At 42.0% G+C, this 22,528-nt stretch overlaps 1 protein-coding gene and 1 long non-coding RNA gene across 6 annotated transcripts in view; one reads left to right on the forward strand and one right to left on the reverse strand.

The window, feature by feature from the left end:
* The window catches only part of LOC148683814 (uncharacterized), a 410,944-nt gene that overhangs the window by 8,206 nt on the left and 380,210 nt on the right, over positions 1-22,528 (reverse strand). The gene's annotated exons all lie outside the window — the stretch shown is intronic.
* Positions 1-22,528, forward strand: part of TTLL6 (tubulin tyrosine ligase like 6) — a 32,542-nt gene that overhangs the window by 2,023 nt on the left and 7,991 nt on the right. Inside the window, exons 3-14 of one of the 5 annotated variants that reach the window (XM_088654901.1) lie at positions 1,958-2,193; positions 4,484-4,522; positions 5,076-5,194; positions 5,312-5,442; positions 7,541-7,697; positions 9,440-9,583; positions 10,911-10,996; positions 12,699-12,924; positions 14,841-15,022; positions 16,886-17,074; positions 20,045-20,201; positions 21,754-22,053. In XM_088654901.1, the coding sequence (XP_088511027.1) occupies positions 1,958-2,193; positions 4,484-4,522; positions 5,076-5,194; positions 5,312-5,442; positions 7,541-7,697; positions 9,440-9,583; positions 10,911-10,996; positions 12,699-12,924; positions 14,841-15,022; positions 16,886-17,074; positions 20,045-20,201; positions 21,754-22,053 (1,966 nt within the window). Of the gene's footprint in view, positions 1-1,957; positions 2,195-4,481; positions 4,523-5,027; positions 5,195-5,311; positions 5,443-7,540; positions 7,698-9,439; positions 9,584-10,910; positions 10,997-12,698; positions 12,925-14,840; positions 15,023-16,885; positions 17,075-20,044; positions 20,202-21,753; positions 22,054-22,528 lie in introns of those variants that run through there. The other 4 variants (XM_088654903.1, XM_088654904.1, XM_088654905.1 and 1 more) reach the window with 4 other exon arrangements.

The raw sequence follows: 22,528 nt of genomic DNA on the forward strand, positions 1-22,528 counted from the left end.
GCTGCTTGTGAGATGTTGTGCAACAAACCTCCTTTCCCCCAGAGATCGGACTTTTGTGATAAGGAAAATGGCAGGAAGGTACAGTGGAAAGTGTAGGAAAATCCTTGCTTTTATGCAGCACCATCTGACCTCCCCACAAATAAATGAGAAGGGATGCTCATTACAGGTAAAACTCGGAAACTTAGAATATCATCGAAAAATGCATTTATTTCAGTATTGCAACTTATTTTTTATTTTTATTTTTACAAATGCTTTCTTTTGGAAATTCCACAGTAATAAAACAAATAGTTACAATAATACAAAAATAAACCAAAGTAAATATCGCTATTACATTTCATTAATTACATTCCATTTACAATTGACCTGCCTAATGACAAATAATTACAATTACAACAAAGAAAGGCTTGACGAATCTTGCTTTGCATGTCATGCATCTATCTCATATATTGTTTTCACCTTTTAAGTTGCGTTACTTAAGTTGCGTTAAAGTGAAATAAATGCACTTTTCGACGATATTCTAATTTTCCGAGTTTCACCTGTAAATAGCCAGGAACCTAATCTCTATGCAAACAAATCAGGATTAATGCTCAATAAACAGGTTGTCCAGAAGTGACCTCCCTGTACTATGCTTCTGTGGAAGAAACTGGAGGGAGGCAGAGCTCCAGCCTTGCTTTGTCCTGTGCAGGACTTGTCTATTTCTGTGTGGGGCAGGAGAAGGAGGCCTGAGTTTTGTTGTCTTCTGCTGAGGGGGGTGGGGAGCTAAAATATTTACACTTCACTTTGATATGTTTCAGGGCTTTCTGCTTCTGCTTATTAAAATTAATGTGCCCTTAATATGCTCTGTGTGGAATCCTTCACATCATCACATGTTAGCATAAACTCTGCTTTAGACAAAACAGTTAGGTTTTATTTGCCAAACCAAGCCTGACAACACAGAGGATTTCATTTACGCAAGATCTCTGAAATGCCTTGTTATACAAATTCAGTAATTTGCCTCCAAATCAGCGTTCTGTTCTTCCCTTTCTTTAAACTTCTGATCATCCAAATATTTTAGGAATGTTTTTGAAGAGTGGGGATTTTTAAAAAATTGTTAGGAGTTGGTTGGTTTCTGACCTAAAGTAGAACTCTATTCTTTTCTCTCCACGAGGTCTCTCTATCCAAGGAATAGCTTTTCTCTCCACGAGGTCACTCTTGTTTATCCAGGCATTTCGAGGGTCCTGCTACAGAATTCTTGTAGATGAACAAGTTAGACTAACTAGACTAACTTTTCTATCATACAGGGTCTAGTTTCCTAGGAGAAAAGCATGTTTGATGGGGTACGATTAATATCAACTCCACCCATGAAATGCACAGATCCCAGATAAAACATTTACTGTATCTTAACTTCCCTTTGAACTGCTTGCTTGCAGGAGAACTTGAACTGTTAGATTCAAGTTTCATCCTGTAGATTCGATAGACCCAGGGTTCTCTCATTCAACTTATCAGATGTCAGTACTGAGGTGGCATTCAAGTGAAGTGCATGTTCTTTTGGCCTATAACATTGCACTCTAGGAGGACTGAACCCATAGAGATGAGCAGGGGTAAGCTATTTAAAAGGCACTGGCTGTTATAAGAAGGATGCTTATAGCTCTAATGCCTGTGTTAGGGTGAATTCACTTTATGGTGAACATGACAGTAAAAGGACTGAGAGTCATAGTACATTTCTTTGTCCATTCACATGGATATCGTAATTAATGGAAAGAGAGATGTTGCAGGACTGCACTTGCCTTCTGATGGAGGCGGTCTTATCAAAATACAGAGAAATTCATATAGGTCCAGGCGATTAAGGAGAGATCAACAAAGACATATTAATATGTCTTTTTATTTGTTTAACAAGGAACCCCTTGGAGCTGCAGGCAAAGTGGATAGGAATGTGGATCCAATTTACTTCTTTGCCTTTTTTCCTTCTTACTAACAGGATGAGGGTATCGGATTCAGCACGAAGGTATGGTTCATTTCACACAGAGAGGCAAGAGCTGGAAGAGCTGGGTGAGAAGGATGTGTCCGACCTAGAGTTGCTTTCAAGTGGCCTGGAAAGAGAGGAAAGTGCATTGGACGCCACGGATCAGGAAACAGCGGTGTGTGAAGAAGAGAGCAGAAAAAATTTGTGCTCCGAGTCCAACACCGCTGTGAAGAAGAGAAAGAAGAAAAGGAGGTTAGAAATAAGTATTGAAAGCACTTGGGGAATCTGGATGGTGACAAGGAAATGTACCGTAATTCTGAAAGTCATAAAAATATACGAGGCACTAACCAGGAGGCATTGCAAACTTTTGTGGTAATATTGAGAAAGGGGAGGGGTTCAATACAAATGCAGTGGGAGAAAACCAGACGAACAGTAGTGTACTAAGAGGAAATTAGTGAATTAAAGAGCATATATTAATATACCTCCCACCAGGGGTGAATCTTCTATGAAACTATTGAAAATTAAGTTTCAGGGTCCCTAAACCTGGAGGCGTCCTAGAACTTACTTTAGTCCACATTGCTTTAAAAAATCTAGTAGACCCAATTTGAGTCACATACTCAAATTGATTAATTTTGTGTATATATTTCAAAGTTTGAAAGTCAATAGCACAGCTGTTGTAAAGGTTGCTGTGTAAACAACCCCATTGAAGAAGATAACAGTGGTTACCCAGACCTTGCTGCTGGTTGCAAAGGGGGGCCCATAACAGCGCAAGCCCCCAAAATGTAGCTCTGCCACTGCCTCCCAACCGATCATGCGAGTCCATTCCAAATGCTCAGTGTGCATATTGATATATCCTTAACTTAGTTTTTCCCTTACGTGTTTAGAATACTTAGAATAGGTAGAATAGGCTGAATAACAGGGACTTGTCTGGGGCCTTCCTGTGAGTTTCAGTTCTGAGTGATGAGCTGAACGCAGGTGTATCATTCAAATTCAACTGGCTTTCCTCACTGGTTTTTTTTAAAAGCAAACAAAAAACATTCCGCTCTCTTGGAACAGCAATTTCCAATCTGTTTGAGGTTTAGCTGTTGGCAATCTAGCTGCATGCCCGATTGGCCTTAGGGCAAGGCAGCTTCTCTGCCAAACGAACCGTACTGTTTGTGGTTCATCTGATACCTCAACCCAAGGCCCTGGGAGTCATGTACTCACTTACTCTGAGACTGCAGTGATCGGTGAGCAAGCACCTTTGAAGTAAATCTTGATCACTGCATCGTTTTTAGTCTCCAGCTATGGTGCTATGGTGCTATACCCTGGTGCAATCATGCAAGGCCAAGGGGGAAAGTTCTGCGCCCCATTTGAGAGCAGGAAGCGTGTACACTTTGCTAAACTTCCACCAGCATCTGTCACTGTCTGAAAAGATGTAGCTCGTTTCTCTTTTTAATTCTAAAACAGCCCTGTAGTTAAGCGTTTTCCTGATAGCCATAAGGTATAAGGAATTGCATGCAGATGAGAAAGGGGGCTTGTGGGGGAATGATGGAGCACTCCATTGTTCCTCTGTGCCCAGCATCGAAATGTAGTTGCTACAGGAGAGATGGAGCTCTGCAGACTAATAATAATAATAATAATTAAGCTTTGCAGCTTATTTGCAAGGCTTTTCAAAAAAATCATCAATATAATATTGTTACGGATATACAGACAGGCTTCCGAAGGAAAGGGCCACAGGTTTGTGCTGCCATTCCTGGGGTCATATGCAGGAGAAAGTGAAAATTTCCCTATAGCAGCAATTGTCCTGATCTGGCAGCATATTTCTTGCTCACATGACATTTGGTGACTTACTCAGACTGCTTAGAAGCTAATTATTTTGTATTTTTTTAATTATTTATTAAACTCATTTGACTCACAGCAACACACCTACAACCCCAGTGGCAGACCTCGGGGTCTCAAATTTCAGCAGCACCCTGTGCAATGCCAAACTTCAATGCCCCCCCCCACCTCACTGCCTCTCACCTTCCAGTTTACATCATTGTTATGGCGCCCCTTGTGGCATTCCGTGAGTTCATAGGCCATGTGGTATTTGAACCATCTACACCAGGGGTCAGCAAACTTTTTCAGCAGGGGGCCGGTCCACTGTCCCTCAGACGTCGTGGGGGGCCGGACTATATTTTTTTTGGGGGGAAATGAACGAATTCCTATTTCCCACAAATAACCCAGAGATGCCTTTTAAATAAAAGCACACGTTCTACTCATGTAAAAACACCAGGCAGGCCCCACAAATAACCCAGAGGTGCGTTTTAAATAAAAGGGCACATTCTACTCATGTAAAAGCACACTGATTCCTGGACTGTCCACAGACCGGATTTAGAAGGCGATTGGGCCGGATCCGGCCCCCGGGCCTTAGGTTGCCTACCCATGATCTACACCTGGAGGCAAAGGCTTAAATCTTAAAAGAGGTCCCAGAAGGTACTCGGGTGCTTTGCAATAAGACCATGAATTGGTTTTGCCTGTCTGCCTCTGTCTTTCTTCTTCTTTTTCTGTTTTCCAGATGACCAGTGATAAATCTGACCAACTGCAAGTACGAGAGTGGTGAGCGCCCTTCTTTGTCCCCGGGTTGTGAAATAATAGATTGGCTTTATTTCTCAGTCACTACTTGTAAACAGTGAGAAAAGCACCATTTGCACCAGGGAGCAACTTTCATGTGTCTCTTGACTTAATTTGGAATTTTGTTAGCTGCATCCATTGCATTTTTTGAATTATCATTACTTCTAAAAATATTGATATTTTTTCAAGGGCAGCCTGATGTTTGTCAAAAGAGCTTTTCTTTGGCATGTGAAGTGGAATATATATTATCTAAATCAATGAAGGCTCGGGTAGGAATTTGCAGTTGGAAATGTTATGATACAGAATAAATATTATGTATCTACCAACTGTATCTTGGCACCACCCAGGCTCAAGCAAATTATCATCTCTTACATTCATTCCATGCAATTAAAATATGTACAATTTAGCGGCAGCATTTTAGATTTAGATGTGTATTTGATGTGACCCTCTGAGTTGAACAAGCCTCCCCACCCGATGTTTCCTCTTGCAGATGTATCTATTAAATGCTGATGACACCATTCTCTCTTCTGTGATGTAGTGCGACGGGCTGCTATGATGTGTGGCCTCCGGGAGGCAACTGAAGTTGATGATTGGACTCTGTATTGGACAGATTTTTCTGTCTCACTGGAACGGGTGCTAGAAATGAAAACTTACCAGGTACTTGGTGTTTCTTCTGAAGTGGTGCAGCTAAAACGTCTACCTTCATTTTTCATTTATGAGAAAGATCCAAAGGCCTAGACAACAACCAGGCTTTTGTCTTGGACTCTTTTCTAGAAAATAAACCATTTCCCTGGGATGCTGGAAATCTGTAGGAAGGATCTTCTGGCCAGGAACATGGGCAGGATGCTAAAGCTTTTTCCGAAGGAATTTAACTTCTTTCCCAGGACCTGGTGTCTTCCTGCTGAGTGAGTCTTTCCTAAATCATTTTCCATCTTGGCTCGCTTCCCCTCATCATCACAGGGATTGAGGAAACCAGGTGGACACAGAGCGGAGAAGCAAAGTCGGAAGGAGAAAAAAAATCTTTTGTGCAAATGGTTTTTAAAAATCATTTTATCAGGTCTTGTCTGGTAAAATGCCACCACCCCACTAAGGGCACATTTCCACTTGTGCCATGCCTAGAAAGTGGTTTTCCCCTTACCTCACTCCATTCCAAAGGAAAAATGCGCTCTTTACCTATTGATCGGAAGAAATGGAAATCTGAAGAAAACCTAAATTGCCATTTGCTCCGACTGAGCACTAAAGAGCGGATTTCCCTGGGTGGCAGGGAAGCAGTGGAACAAGAGGAAGTGCGGATAAGCCCTATGTAGTTTATCATAAATGATTCTGTCCCGTGGAAAAGCTCTTCTGGACAGTTGCCTGAGTGGGCTGTGCCTCTTGCCCATGGGCCACTATCTCCCTGCCCACCAGATCAACTGGTGAAAAAAATGGCACATCTTCTCTGTGACTTGTGGGGATGGAATGAACCAAATGAATGCATCTGAGCATTCCACAAACCTCCGTACAGACACTCTTGTAGGGTTGTAACCTTTTCCTACAGGAAGGGCTTTTTTCAGCTGGAACTCACCGGAACTCAGTTCTGGCACCTCTCAGGTGGGTGCCATTGGCATTATAAGAGAGCGAGGGAGGGGCTCATATTGAACTCCAGCACCGCTTTTTCTAGAAAAAATAGCACTGCCTATAAGGAGAGATGCCGCAGCCCCCTAGCCATTTTGATTGGTCTTTTCTGCATCTTTTTCATCTCTACGTTTATCCATTTTCAGATGCAGGCATCTTTATCTATGTGGACTTAGGCCTGGGATCCAATACAATTAAAGAGTTGTAATGAAAGAATGAGGCAGCAGGAGTGGGCAAATGCCCTTCAAATAGTGGGATACCAAGAGATGGGACTTAGACCCCTTATTTTAACTGCTGCGCAATGTTACCAACATTGTTTTCCGTCCTCGTCAACTCAGGATCTGGAGAGAAAGCCTAGTTGCCAGACTCAGTTCTGAAAAAGGCAACATCCTTTCAGCAGGGTTGTTATTATTATTATTATTATTATTATTATTATTATTACTACAACAACAACAACAATTACTACTACTACTACTAGAGCATGGTGCTGATAACACCAAGGTTGCAGGTTCAATCCCCGAAAGGGACAGCTGCATATTCCTGCATTGCAGAGAGTTGGACTAGGTGATCCTCAGGGTCCTTCCCAACTCTGCAATTCTATGATCTCTGGTTCTACTGCCTATATTTATACAGGTACCTACTGAGAAGATCCATAAAAAAGCAATAGTACCAAAATGAATCACTGTGGAAATAATAAATATGGGGGGGTGTTAAAACTTCGTCCTCACTCAGGGGGCCATATTACCACCCCAGTCCTTTAATGCAGCCTTGCAAAAACAATAAAAACAAGTGCCTAGTCCACAGCAATTTGTTTACGACTCTGTTCTTCCTCCCCACACCAATATCTATATTGCAAAAGTAAAAGAGATCCAAATTTTGTCAAAGGTTTCTTTTTCGCTCTCTGGAAGAGTATTTCTTGCCATCGATGAGCAGGTGAATGATTATTTAAGTCTCCTCTAATGGGTCAAGATACTTGGTTTGACCTGCTGAAAGGATGCCCTTTAGCTTTAGCCTGCATGAGTATCTCTGAACTGACAGTGTACCGTATGTGAGAAGTGTGAACTTTCCCATAGCTCACTCATTAAATGTGGTCGCTGCAAGATATTGACTGCATCTTGTTTTCCCTTTAGCTATCTGGTCATGACTGGGATTGGTGAGGAATGGAAGGATGAGGGGCCTGAAGGGAAGTGGTAGTGTGAAAGGCAGCAAAAGTTTCTTCTGAATGTCTTGAGAGAGAAAACAAACAATCTTAGATCTGGGGTGGTTTGTGGTGGTATCAAGCCTATTTCCCATTACTATCGCTACTTTAGCTTGAACTATTATTATGCCACTGTCTGGTACTACATCAAATGAGAATGTATATTTTGCTTTCGTCCTCACTGCTCTCAGCTATGGAGAACTGCAAGCATTTGGCAGGTCAAAAAAACACAAAACCTACATCTGTAAGCCAGACTCTGGTTGTCAAGGCAGAGGCATTTTTATCACAAGATCTGTGAAAGATATCAAACCTGGAGAGGATATGATCTGCCAGCTCTATATCTCAAAGGTATCCCCTTTTATTAGTCTTCGAAATGGGCTGCCTGTGTTGCCTGTGAGTCCCTTTAGCTCAGGCACAACTCACACCATCCCTTACCATTCAGCATGCTGGCTGCTGGGATTGATGGGAGTTGGAGTCCAGCAGCATCAGAAGGAAACAGGCTCCTCATCCCTGCTCTAGTCATTGGTTGCTGCAATACTGTAGATGCTCATAGTGTACTATGTCAGGGAAGTGCCAATCCATCAAAAATAATGTTGATCAGTGAACCAACTCTGAGAGAAGGAGTTGTATTGAATGGGTCCTAGCATCCAGCACCTAGAGAGAGCAGCTGCATGATATCAGGGTGAAAGATGCTAAGAGGGGGACTGAGACTGTGGGGAGATTTGGGAATGGGAGTGCTCAAGGAGGAAGGGGGCTGAAGGAAGGGGAATACATAGGCAACACACTCAAAAGCAGGAGTCTTGGCAAAAGTGGGGCAAAGCAAAGAGACTGTGATGGGATGACTTTTTATTCTAGAATCCATATTTTTCTATATAGTCCCCATGCTATCCAGATCTACTGCATATTTTCGCCCCTGAAAAGTGCTTATTGTAGATTGATTCTGCATTTACCCAGAAGTGTGTCCAGTTGAAAGCAGATGAAAATGGATGTAAGTGGTCCCAGCAATGGTGGGTGCATCCACACCTGCCCAATGATGTTGTGGGTGTGTATATAGCAAGATCGCAATCACTACCTCCTTTTTCATTCAGCCAGGGCATCATTCCTTTTCTCTATGGCTCCCGATAGCAGGATTAGATCTAATGGGCTGAAGTTGCACGGGGCATGACCATTGGGGCTAACCATTAGGGGGGGAAACCCCTTAACAGTAAGTTTTGGTTTGGGCAGAAAACAGGTAAATAAAAAGAGAATTTTATGGATGGCAAGATGCAGATTTGGGACAAGTACTCTTTGGTGAGACAACCCCAGCAGAGGTTTAAAATACAGTATACAGCAAAGTAAAGTGTGGAAATACAGGCTGTTAGACCAGGTTTCCTCAACCTCGGCCCTCCAGATGTTTTGAAACTACAATTCCCATCATCCCTGACCACTGGTCCTGCTAGCTGGTGATCATGGGAGTTGTAGGCCAAAAACATCTGGAGGGCTGGGTTTGAGGAAGCCTGTGTTAGACCTTTCAAACAGTAAGAGCAGTTTAATAATGGAGACAGTTACCTGGGGGTAATTAGTCTCTTCAAGCAGAGGCTGGACAGCCATCAGCTGGGGTTATTGTAGCTCTAGGTTTTCTTCATCAAGAAGTAAGGGGTTGGACAAGATTGCCTACAAGGCCCCTCCGCTTATTAGCACAGACATTTCCTAATGGTTCCCAGAAAAAGGTCAGATGTGAACATCCAGAGAAGGGAGTTCGAGAGTTCGACTGAAGCTGTGCCTCTATTTGTAACATTCTGGTGTGAACATGGAACAAGGGTGGGGTTGAATCACTCAATGCATACAGTTGAAATCTTTGTGAAAGAGAGAAACTCAAGCCATTTTGGCCTCCATGGGTTAAATACAACATGTGAATTAGTACCCAGAAGGCTTTAGGAAGCCAGTGAACCTACCCGCGCCCCCCCCCAGCCCAATACACTAGTATAATAGTGGCTTTTGTTTGGTTTTCTAGGCAATGTTGCATTCTCCAGATTTACCAAACTACTACTGCCCCTTTAGATATCTAATTTAAGAATTTTATCTCTCTCCCTGCCCCCACCCTGCCACAGCCTTTCATCATTGATGGCTTCAAATTTGACCTTCGGATTTATGTGCTGGTAACATCATGTGAACCACTACGGGTTTTTGTTTATAAAGAGGGCCTTGCGCGCTTTGCGACGTCTGCCTACTCGGACCCATCACACAGCAACTTGGTGAGCAAGGGAGGTTCCTGTTGATGCGACCAAGCACGCTTGTAAGAAATATTGACGGCTTTTGGTCCAAACCACATAATTCATCAGGTGCTTCCTTGGTATTTTCCAAGAATTACGGTAATACCCAAGCCTTGTGGTATCAAAAGGAATGCAGCAATGTTGTAAATAACAGCCATAAATCATTGAGGGGTGATGTGCATTCATAAGGAAGCATCTCACGCAGCTGGTTTGATGAAATCAAAAGTGTGGGAAACGCCGGTACCTGCAAGCAGAAGAGTTCTATGCAGCATTCCTCCGGCTGGAATGATGGAGCTGCTTGCAGATCCCGCTGTTTCTTTGTTTGTCCTGTGAAATAAGCATCACTATGAGAAAATGCATGGGGCCAGCGGACACTAAGGGATGCATTTTGTGAAGCTCAGAACTCCTGCACCGATTTAAGTTGGGTTTTTAACATATTTTGTACCTTCTGTCCTTTTGAAGCCTGCACAGCAACCTTTGTCTACAGAGCTAACCCTGAAGTTATTTGTTAATGTTAGTTTTGAAGGGGCCTTTTTAAAAAAACAGCAACTAAACAGCTTGGGGGGGGCGAGGGGGAAGGAGCAATTTGGAATAGAGAAGTAATAGAACAAAGATGTTGCTTAAACCTTTTAATGCTCACTACTTCTCCACTCTAAATCATCCCTCCAGCCACTTTTGCTCCTGCGGAGTTCCCAAAATGCATGTTTGCCTGTGTTCTGTTACATAGCTTTGCGTGGAAGATATAGTCATGCCCTAAAGGCAATAAGGATGTCTGAGGCCACAGCCAATTCTCAGGCAGAGCCTGGTTGTCTGTGGTTTGATTAAAATAGTCTGCTCTCTTTATTGTCCAAATAGAACAACAGCCACCTTGCTGAGATGTAGGAGGGGGTGATAATTTTGTCATTTGCCTTGCTTTCATTCTGAACTCATGTATTTTATGAAGAACGTCTGTGTACATATTGTTATCTCTTTCATTTTTATAATTCTGTGAATGTGACATCACTTTCCTTATGTGATCTATTCTGATTGCGGAGCTTGGAGTCCAGAAATATTGAAACTACCCCAACCACCACCATCTAAGAGGTATGTGCTCAAAATTCCAATTGGAATTAAGGAAAGTGATGTCAGCTGCGTAGGTCCAAAAGGGATGTAAAGGCCATTCAATATACTGTACACAGCCTGGTAAAGGTAAAGGTGCTTCCACTCCACCTGCCACCCCCACCCCACCCCAACATCCTGAAGAAACAGCATAAGGGAAGCAGAAATCTCTCTAGCCTCATAACCTGCTTGTTTGTTTAATTATTTACAGGACGACGTCTGTATGCACCTGACTAATTATTCAATTAACAAGCACAGCGCTAATTTTGTACGAGACTCAGACTCTGGTAGCAAGAGGTACAGAATGTTTTCTAAAATAATCACAGCTGGGGGGACGCTGGGGGGCCTGTTCTCATGAATCTTTATGGCCATTTCATACGTGTTTAGGAAACATTTCTCCAAATTCAGCTGCAACGTGGTTCATTCTCCATCATTAGGTGAAATAAATCATTTAAAAAGCTCAGATGAGTAACAGCAGGGTGCCTGGAGCAGGCGAGAGGAGCCTGGATTTATCCCCCCCTAAAGGAAATACAAATGAATTTGTTGCAAATGGAATTGCTGGATTGCCGCCCTCTGTTTTATTGTTTTCGGTGGGTGTAATTAGCCTCCCCTCTAAATCTTGCACAGAACGGTCAGTTCGATCTAATTATTGTTGCCTCAATATTTCCCCCTCTAGAATTTCTTGGCTTTTCTGTTGATCACTAGCGCTGTGTTAGTCTGCTGGCTGAGGCTCTTCTGCAGTGCTCTGCCCACTGCGGCAAAGGCTTGGTTTGCTTTTGGTATTTTCTCCCTTAGTATTATTGTGCTTTCCCGGTAAGCGACTGAAATATCAGCAGTGCAGCCTGACTTCTGCAGTGCTACGCTGTGCTGCTGTCCAAAAACGGGGTCTGCAATGTGGCAGATCAATAGACAAGTGGGAGGAGTTACTAGAACAGATGTCCCTATAACTCCAGTGCCAAGGGATCATTGCCGGTGCCCTGATTTGATTTTCCATCATATCTGCTCACTCTCTGTCCTTCTACTTTTCAAATGTTTGGCTAGCGGCTCCTAACCTGGCAGAAAGATAGCTTTAAAACTCAACTTTTCAAAGCTTTTAGGAAACTTGTGTCCAAGGGTGGGGGGAAGCATTTACAGTAATCTGTTTCTGAGGTAGGCCTAAGAGTTCCTTGGGGCTTTAAGATGTGGTCTTAGAAACAGGAGTTTGTTCCCAATGGCTCTCGCCACTCCCCTGTGCCATGGTTAGTGAAAGGTGGGAAGTGGTTCTATGGCATAGATGACCCTATGTTGGTCCCAATTTCCCCTGTGGATTAAGCATCCTCCGGACTATTCTTTTTTTTGGGGGGGAAATGAACGAATTCCTATGCCCCACAAATAACCCAGAGATGCATTTTAAATAAAAGGACACATTCTACTCATGTAAAAACACGCTAATTCCCGGACCGTCCGCGGGCCGGATTGAGAAGGTGATTGGGCCGCATCCGGCCCACGGGCCTTAGGTTGCCTACCCCTGCTCCAGAGTGTCCCCTGTAGCTCTGTTCAGCCTATCTTCAGGCTTTGGGCCTGGCTTTTATTTATCTCTTTTTTGGTCTAACTAACAACATGAAATGTTTTCCTTAGCTAATTCAACATTGCAGGGGGTTGGACTAAATGACCACTGCAGTCCCTTCCAGCTCTACAGTTACGTTATTCTATGAATATGAGTTTTCGGTACCCTCTGTAAGACCCCCCTCTCCCAGTATAATCACTCAGTCTTCAGTCTGGATGGGTCAAAACTGTCAGAAGGATGGGCTTTCTCGCCTTCCCCATTGTTTTAGAAGTATTAACTGGTAGCTATCCGGATTAATTAATGTGAAGGGGAAAGTTGTGCATATGGTCTTAGCTTACGGCTGCAGCAGCCCAACTTCTCCGTGCTGAAAGCAGCAGATAAAAAACAGAATGCAAGTCCTTCAGTTATGTTCTCTCTCTCTCTCTCTCTGCCCCCCTCCCCAATTTTTTCAAGGAAGTTGTCCACCTTTAATGAGCACATGGAGCAGAATGGCTATGAAACTGAACAGATATGGAAGGACATTGAAGATGTTGTCATTAAAACACTGATATCAGCCCATCCTATCATCAAGCATAACTATCTCACTTGCTTCCCCAACCACACCATGTGGAGTGCCTGCTTTGAGATCCTGGGATTTGACATTTTGCTAGATCGAAAACTCAAACCATGGTTGCTCGAGGTATGTCCCAACAAAGCAAATGGCCCTGAGCTTAGACTCAGAAACGTCCGAGCGCTCTCTCTCTCTCTCTCTCTCTCTCTCTCTCTCTCTCTCTCTCTCTCTCTCTCTCTCTCTCCTACTTTTTTTTGGGGGGGGGGGTTTAAAGAAGCCACTGTTATTCCCAAAATGCATTGATAAAAACCCACTTTGATCTTTCACCCACCTTCCGTCAGTTTGTTGCTCTTGTGCCCCATGGCAATTCTTCCAAGCATCGGGATGCCCAGCAGAGGGCGTTCGGCTACAGGGAATGTATTTGGAGTTGTGTGTTTTTTTTAAAAAATCACACTTGCCCTTGCACATTGGCGTTCCAAACTGGGAAGACAGTCAGTCAGTTGGTTTCATAAACAAATCCTCTAAGAGGATCCAAAACAAATTGAATCTGCCAAATTGGGTCAGAGCAAAAGGTTATCCAACTCATTTTTCTGAGTTCTGGCAGCAGCCAGCCAACTTCCACAGAGAAGTTCACCAGAAAAAAAGGCAAGCAGGTTGTACGTTTTGCTGTCACATATCTAACAGCCACTAATGGATTTAGGCTTTATACTAAACTCAAGCTGTTTAAGCTAACTGCCCTCATGATGTCCCGTGATGGTCAGTTTCATAGTCTAGTAGTTACACATTGCACTCCACAGTATTTCCCTATCTTTATCTTAAGCCAGTTGTCTGTCTATTGTAGCAGAAGCCTCTGGTTTACATTTTTTTTTGCCTTCTTAGAATCATAGAATCATCTTGTTTATTTAGATTTCTAAACTTCCCATTTTAAGGACTCACGGTTTTGTTAATTTTAGAAAGAAAGTCAACAAAGCAAGGCATCCATTAAAATATATCGTCGCAAACTGAATTTATTAATGACCTTAATGTATTTAAATGTACATTGGACTACATAAAAGAAAAATGAAAAATACTTCCATTAGAAATACAAATTCAAATGTAACCATAAAATCATCTTATGTCTGTACATACAGGCTCCAATATTTAAACAAAAAGGAGTTGCAAAACGCCTCCTGCTCTTCTAACCATGATTGCAAATTTCTTATTCCTGAGAGGGCTCTTCTGATTTATTATCATTAAGCAGCAGTTGTTCAGTGTATCATTAAATGTGTATCATTTTTCTTTAGATGACTAAAAGTTTGTTTCGGTTACCTTTGGAAACAACCACATCTCCTTTCAGTAAATTAAGAAGAAATCCATAACCAGCATTTATGGTTTCCAGTGTGATTAAATTTACATGGCATGCTAAGCTGCCCAGGATTTAGAAATGACAACTTGTTGTACAATTTATTTTCTGTATAAGCCTAATTTTGTAATAGTCTGTCTCTGCGTCCCGGTTTTTCACCTTGGCGTGTTGGTGGGTATGCCCCTGATGAGTATTTTATACAAATACAGTTCTAGGCCCCAGTCTTCTGTATTGAACTGTCTCACTCCTCCCTAGCTTTGCCCTTCAAAATCTACTTATTCCCAACCTTAAAAAGCCAGAAACCAAATTAGAAGATTCTGCAGCCTTTCCTAAGCAACTAGGAGGGAAGTTGTGTGTGTGTGTGTGTGTAAATGTGGTAAGCAAGTAAATTCAAAGTTGTACAGATGCTTAAAGTAGAATTCTGATAAATCTCTAGGAGTGCCATAATTAAGGAGCAGTCACCAAGGGTCTCTCTCAAGGTAGCTAATTGCATGTGATTGATAATTGGATAACTCAAATGTGCCCCTAAGGCTATTGCAGTGTACAGTCTTCAACACTGAAAGTTTTAAATGTTTGTTTCAGCTTACAGTACTTCCCCAGTTAATAGGTCTCTGATCTCCCAATGCTATTTTTCTCCCAGTAATTTTTGTGTTATATATTTCAAATTGTAGCAAATTCAAATATAGGTTTAATTCCTGTCCAGGTGAATCACTCTCCAAGCTTCAGTACTGATTCGTGGCTGGACAAAGAAGTAAAAGATCAGCTCCTGTACGATACTCTGGTTCTTATCAATTTGGGTGCATGCGATAAACGGAAAGCATTGGAGGAAGAGAAACGGCGAGGAAAACAGAGGCTCCTTAAGCAGGGCCCCTATCGGGAATCCAGGTGGGACCTTTTCAGTTCTTCTGCTTCTTGGGATTACACAGATAAGAATTTGTAAATCATCAGCAAAACGCGTTTAAAAGCAATGGATTTTAAATCTTTTGGCTCTTACACGGGCCGTACAAAAAACAATCAAATAAGCCTATATTTAATATCACTTTCAGTCCATTTAGTAGTACTCTTTAAATCAGGATTACTCAGATGTATTAAAATAGAAATTTACAGAGTGAAATTAGCAAAGTGTTGATGAAGCCAACACATTATCTGGCAACTTAGACTGCAACTAAAATATATGCATTGTTGCAGCTGAAAATGGAGCCGTGTGCCTAGTTTCACCCACCACTCCATAATGTCTGGTACAACTTACCCATATCCTGGTGATGTCACAGCATTGCACATTTCTTTTGAACTCTGCTTGTTGGCTGTTGTTTTTAGATGCATCTGTATTTTAGCATCTAGTTTTTGCCTTAGCAAAAACACTATAACAACGTAGCTAACCTATAAGCAAGCACACGACACCTCACTCGAAACAACTAAGAACATTTCTCAAAGGGGAACACGTAAAAATGAATCCATCTGTCTATTGGGGAGAGTATACAGCTCACAGGCTTTGGGTGTGATAGGGCCAGGTTTTGTGCATATATGCCGTCTCATCACAGGAAAGCAAGACGCGCGTTTTGTAGTATTATTTTTTTCACTCCTAAAATAAAGCTAAATTTGTGCAATTGTGCAATCATTCCTGTCATCCTGATAAATTGGGTAGAATATGCTGGGGAAATGGGGGGGGTAGGCTTGAGATGCGGTTGTAAAATATTGAGGTTTTGCTTCTCATAAAAGAAATAGCACATTACAGTACAGCAGAAAGTGTTTAGTGCTGGAAAATCAATCAACAGTCCATGGTGCATTAGATAACAGTGTCAATATTTGTGCTGTAGGGCTCAATTATACTTGGGGCATAACTTCAAGGCTAGATCATCCTTATTGTTTCTGCTATGCAAATTTTCTAAGAAATATTAGAAGAGCTTCATGGCCTTCAGCAAAGATAGGGCGTAAAGCAAGAGGAAACTCGTTATTTCTGTAAGCATTGAGTTATGTGCCCAGCACAGAACAGAACTAGTTGGTGCGGAAAAGTGTAACTTGTGAATCCTCATACCCCAACATAAATTTTGAAAGAACAGGACTTTATTTATTCTTTAAGTTTACTTCTTCTTTCAGCCATCATTCAAACTAAGTAGTTCAAGAAAGAGTAAGCATGCAAAGTTGGATTACATACACAGAAAGTGTAAGTGAGCCCAGCGGTGGCTCCCACTCTTACAGTTTTCTAAATGTCATTAGTGTGCTTAGATATGGGTAGGTCTTGGACTGAACAAAAATAGAGCTGGATTGCAAGATCCCGCCAGGGTTTTGGGCAGCGTCCTGTTTCTTTTCTACCCTCCTTATCTTTTCCTGTGACGAAAATAAGGAGCGATAAAACTGAGTTCTTACATAGCAGAAAGACTGCAAGGATGGGCCTTCCTCCTTCCCGGTCTGGAGAATGCAACATTGCCTAGAAAACCACACAAAACCATTATTATACATACTAGTGTATTGGGCTGGGAGGGCAGACAGAAGGGGGCCTGCCAAAACTGCACACACCCCGGTTTCCGTCAGAGCTCTTTGCACCTAGTTAATTATCATAAAGGGGGGGGGGGATATGATACAGTTTTTAAACTTTGTTTAAAAGCTGTATAAACAAGCTTTGTCCTAGTGGGTTGAGTTAAACAGATATAATTTAAAGGCTGAAATGGCAACATGAACACTAAATGGAGAGGTCTCCCACTGCGGACGTTTTCTCTGTTAACCGTTTTTCTTGGGTGATTTTATCAGGGCTGAGGAATACAAGAACTCCCAGGCTGCTTGGCTCCAGCAAGCGGAGACGTATGAGGAAAAAAATATAGGAGGCTATCGCCGAATTTACCCCAGTTCAGATTCAGACAAATACGACAAGTTTTTCCAACACAATAATTCAATCTACCAGGAAACAGTAGCTTCCAGAGCACGTGAAGAGTTTGCCAGGTAAGAAATATCATTTTTCTCTGTTTTGTCTTAAATAAAAGGGAGATGTAGGAGGACTTGAGGTTGATGGGGGGGGGGGTTGGGGGGGAGACTGCTAGGATCAGTTTATTGTCTTATCCATGGGCCATTAGTATAGAGCTAGGTAACCGTAAATCTTTCCATTTCTTCATTTCAAGGTAGCCTTCTTTCTGTTTACTTTTTAAGCCAGGGCACTGGAAAACTTTGCTGCCATCTTTTCTTCTTTTTTACTAAATGTATCGGTTGAACAAGTATTTGGAGAGTACAGCAGATGTTCTAGTCTCACAGCACAACCTGCTAAATTGTCATCCAGCCCTGAATTTAGTAGTTCTAGTCTCTCCCCCCCCCCCCCGCACACACAGACACATTTTCTTCATGTGTGTGTGGTTTTTTTCCTGACAAAGGCTTATGTGTCTGTGTTTTTATGTTTATGTAACTTCCTGATGAAGTGGCATCCACACACATTCAGATGGTCTTGTTGCAAATTACCCAACAGACATCTGTACTCACATTGATCAAGTGTCATTGTCTCATCAGAGGTTCTACAATGCCAATAATGTCCACCACTTCTCTAATGGACTAAATATTAGATAATAGATAATACCTATAAGATAGCACCAAGACAATCTTCCCCAGCCAGGCCTTGGCTCTATCATATCAAAGGCTCCCTCTGAGGAGCTGTTTTTATTTCTATCATGTGCCTATCTAGCAAAACACGAATTATTGGTTTAACTGCACTGCCACGCCAAGTGATCCCAGTAGTACTGATATTGTGGTGGATCAGGCCTCCACAAATTCACTTGGCAGGGTAAGTGCTCCCCAGTCTTCTGCTCATTAAAACCTTAGAAACCCTCTTTTTCCTCCCCACAACTCTGGAGAGGGAAGGAAGAGCTCTCATATCAAGCTGAGCTGGGGAGCAGGCACAACCCATGCAAGCAACCAATAGTATAATAAGCCATATCTTGGAGTAATGAATTCCAGGAGTGAATTGCGTGCTGTGTGAAAGTGAGCTTTCGGTGCTTTACTTAGTGCCAGTTAACTTCATTGAGTCGCCCCGAAGCCCTCTATTTTCAGTGCTTCTCTGAGAGTCATAAATTTGAAAACGTGTGTTAGAAGATGCCAAGCTACATACGCCCAAACATCGCTTGGTCCTGACCAATTAACTCCAGAACCCTCTTGCTAATTTGGTTTTTAAAAGTTGTTCTGTTAATGGTGTTTTATAGAAGGTGCATGTTTTTACTGATGATTATTTTATTATATTTATGTTGCAGTTGTGATGTTCGACTGTGCTATTATTTACTGCATGTAAGCCGCTTTCTCACTCATGCAAGTGAAAAGAAGCATGGAAATATAATAAAAAAGATATGATTTAAACTATACCCTTCAGACGCTGACATTCCATGTCCTAGAAGTCCCCACCACCAGATTGTGTGGCCCTGGTTGTGAAAGGAAGCATACTTTGCTTCAGGGTAGCCAACTTGGCACCCCCAACGTGTTGCTTGACTTCAGCTCCCAAAGGAAAGGAGTTTCACTGCCCTTAAAAAAAGGCAATTGAAAAAGGATAGAGTTAAGGTCAATTATTCAGTTATAGACTGTATAGGCATTAGGGCTAAGTGATACCTAGTTTTCAACATTGCAATATATCACAAGCTAAACACTGTGATGTATTGCTATATCACGATGTCTGAAATAAGGATGGAAATATGTAGAGATGAACAGTAGGGCCGGGCAATATCTGGTTTTCAACATCACAATATATCACCATACAAACATCGTGATATAGCAATATGTCACAATTCCTGAAATAAGGGTGGAGCTATGTCGAGGCACTGACTGGCTTCATGGTTTTTCCCACATTGTGGTTTTTGCATAGCACACACACTCATCACAATTTGCAATATATTGCCAGGTCAAAAATAATGAAACTGATATCATGATACGGATTTCAGACTGGTTTTGGGCAATATATTGACATATAGCCCAGCCATAGACATACATTTTTGGTATTCCTTACCATAAAATGCATAGTATACAGTAATTTATACAGATAGAAGGAAAGCCCTTCTTTATCTCACTTACAGGCCACCGCCAATTAAAAATAAGTGCTCCATAAGGCATAATGGCCAGATGTGTTTCAATGTTCTGTTGTCTTTAGTGGCCAGTGATTACTACCTAAGACTAAAATAAATACTGTACAAATCATGATGGTCAGAACCTTGGACAAGCAAAACATTCATTCGGAAACCAAAATACAGTGCAATCTTACCACTCACCCTTATGCTTCTTATAAAAAAATAAAATTCCAACAGGTGTTTGGATGCACAAATATTTTCAAAGATCAAAGAGTTCTGGTGTAGACATGTCACAAAGATCAGTACACAGCCACGGGGTGACATGACTGCATGCACCTACCATTTTTTATCTTTTGCAATACGCCTGGAAGTGTTGTAGCATTATCAGTCCAACTCCTATCTGCCCTAGCCAGCACTGCAAATGGTTACGGATCATGGCAGTTGCAGTCCAGCAACACTTGGCGGTCATCACTTTAGCTGGCCCTGCCCTGCTCTTCTTTATTATTGTATCACATTCTGGCCCTAGTTAGACGTTGGACATTTCCCTTTTTATCTATCTTCCCCTGCTGATGGCTGGGACTGCTGAATTGGCCCATATTGTCTGGCCACGTACACTCTCATTTGCCAATTTGGGGAAACACATGCCCCATGTCTTGCTACGCTGCCCTCATACAATAGGCAACCATTTGGGCTTGGCTTAAGAGGCAAGGCCACTCTGCCTGGCATTGATCCCATGCACTTTCGGGGGGATATTTTTTGGGGGAGGCTACAAGGGTTTGCAAACCCAGTGTAGCAATCTTGACGGTAAGCAGCGCCCGGTAGGCAGCCTCCTCCCCATCTTGAGTCTGTTACAAACTCCTCTGTGCAATGTCATCAACAGGCAGCAGCTCCAAGAGCTGCGTCTCAAGAAAGAACAGAAAGCAGCGCTGCCAAGAGAGAAAAAGGCCGAGCTGCAGGGAGAGTCTGGTGGAGAAAAGATAAAGCTTCCCAGGCAAAAGATGGTGACCAGATCAAATGTGGTGCCAGTCTCTGCCCAGGTAGGACTAACACAGAAACGTTTTAGCTAATGAATTATTACACACACACACACACACACACAGAGAGAGAGAGAGAGAGAGAGAGAGAGAGAGAGAGAGAGAGAGAGAGAGAGAGAGAGGCACTACTATCTCTGGAAAAGTAGAAAAGTAAATTGAAAAGCCCTCTCAATTCTCTGCTTCTGTAAACTAATTTTAATGAAATGCCATATTCAGACTAACTTGGATTAATCAGTATCCTGCAGAAAATTCACCTTAAGCCAGATGGAACTCCATGGAATTTAAGATTTGCCCTTATATAGTTCAAATGGCCCAGATGATAACCAACTTGCTTGCCATGTTGGTGGTCTGGGGTAGCTCTCTCATTGTTACTTTTTCAACATCTGCAGAATCTACCCTTTCCTCTCTCTACCTACTGCTAAAGATCCTTCCCAGAGCTCTAGTCTCCTGCCTAGACCCTTGCAGCTTCTTCCTTGCAGGCCTCCCGTTCCATTGCATCTTTTCTGTCTGGCCAATTGGAAATTCCCTGCTAAATTTGACTTTCTATCCCTCTTCCACTATTGTCATATTGTGTCCTGAGTGTAGCTTATTGCTGTGCTTCCAATTTGTTTTATTTACTTACCGTATCGCCATTCCCCTTTTCCTACAAGGGGTTCCAGATGATGTTTATAAAATTCACAGGATGGTGTGCATGGAGATATATCATTTTATTCTCTCAGCTTTGTGAGGTAGTTCAGGCTAGGGACAAATGGATCAATTCCTCATTTTCTAAGTTATATTCAGTTTTCTACATTTCTGCATAAATTTGATTTAAAACAAAACCTCAAATGAAAATTCGTTCATTAGTGTGAACTCTGAATAAACACATGCCTATATGCAGTTTTAATTAATGTGCACATTTTGGTAAGCAATTTCCCCTAATAGGATGCATTTTTCTGTTATTTTCATAAATAAATTCATTTTTTGCACACTTCCCCCAAATATAATGAATTTTTGTAAATATTGTTTGGTTGGAGAACTGCATTCCAAAATTCAGATAAGTTTGCACTTGGAAGAAAGGCTGTGTTTCAGTTCACATAACATTTTGGTACTAGTAGGTCCACATTTTAATGCAAACTGTTTAGAATTTGTCCTCTATCCCTCATTTAGAATAAGAGGGGATGTTGGCTCATTTGGTTAGAGCATGATGCTGATAATGCCGGGGTTGCAGGTTTGATCCCTGTATGGAACAGCTGCAAATTCTTGCCTTGGACTAGATGATCCTCTAGAATTCTATGATTCTATGACTTTCCCAAAGCCAATGGTTTGCTTTCACCTTTAAATCTCTCTGCTTCTCTGTTTCTTTCTCTGTACTCATTGCTTCCCAAACCATCATGTGATTTTAAAAAAAGAAGTATGTACTTGAGTGTCTAAACTGATGATATTTAATCCTAGCAACTAATAAATTCTGAACTAATTTAGCATTTGTGGGCTTGTAGGCATACTCGCGCGCACACACATTTCATTTCATGCCTGAATTTGACCTTGCTTGGTCTTTATTTTTCCTCTTATTCAGCCTGAGGATTGTTCAGAGTCTGGGCCTGGGAGTACCCTCCTGCTTGAACATCTTGCAGATGAGAAAGAACCCAAGAAAGAAGTGACTTGTGATTCTTCGGGCACCTCTCAGCATCAGAACCATGAGACAGACAGCAGCCCAAAGACCTCTGAAAACCTACCCGTGAGACCTTACAGTTCTGTGCCTGACCTTACAAGACAGACTGCACCCCGCATCCAGGAGCAGTATAATTCCAATCCAGAACTGAGGAATACCATTAACAGCCACCATTCTGCAACAGATGTGAGCTTTATATCTGGAGTAAGTCATAAAGTTGTGTTTCTGTTGTAAAATTACTGCTGAATTGGATCTCGTGCTTCACCACACAACAAACACAGAACAGGCCTTTTGCCCTGATTTGTTTTCCGTTCCAGCGGGCTTTCTCAGATTATTAGTGGGCAATTTTAAAATAATATATCTGAACAAATTGGCTTTTATTTGTTGCATTTCGAAATGATGCATTTCTAGATGCTATATGTTTTGGGTTGTTTACTGTTAAGTGGGTGTGTAAGCAGCTAATGAATTATTTGGTGTATTTTTATATTATTAATAATGTAAAGAGAAAGAAAAACATCTCTAAAAGAGGGGCAATCGGTTTGGGGGGGGGGACTCTTGATCAAATATGATAGGGGTCCATAGATTTCATGTTAAGAACATAAGAAGGAGTCCAGCTGGATCCAGCCCAAAAGCTAATCTAGTCCAATATCCCATTCTTACATTGGCCAACCAGGTGCCT

The sequence above is a fragment of the Zootoca vivipara genome, chromosome 12 (assembly GCF_965207765.1).
Source record: "Zootoca vivipara chromosome 12, rZooViv2.hap1.1, whole genome shotgun sequence".
Lineage (NCBI taxonomy): Eukaryota > Metazoa > Chordata > Lepidosauria > Squamata > Lacertidae > Zootoca > Zootoca vivipara.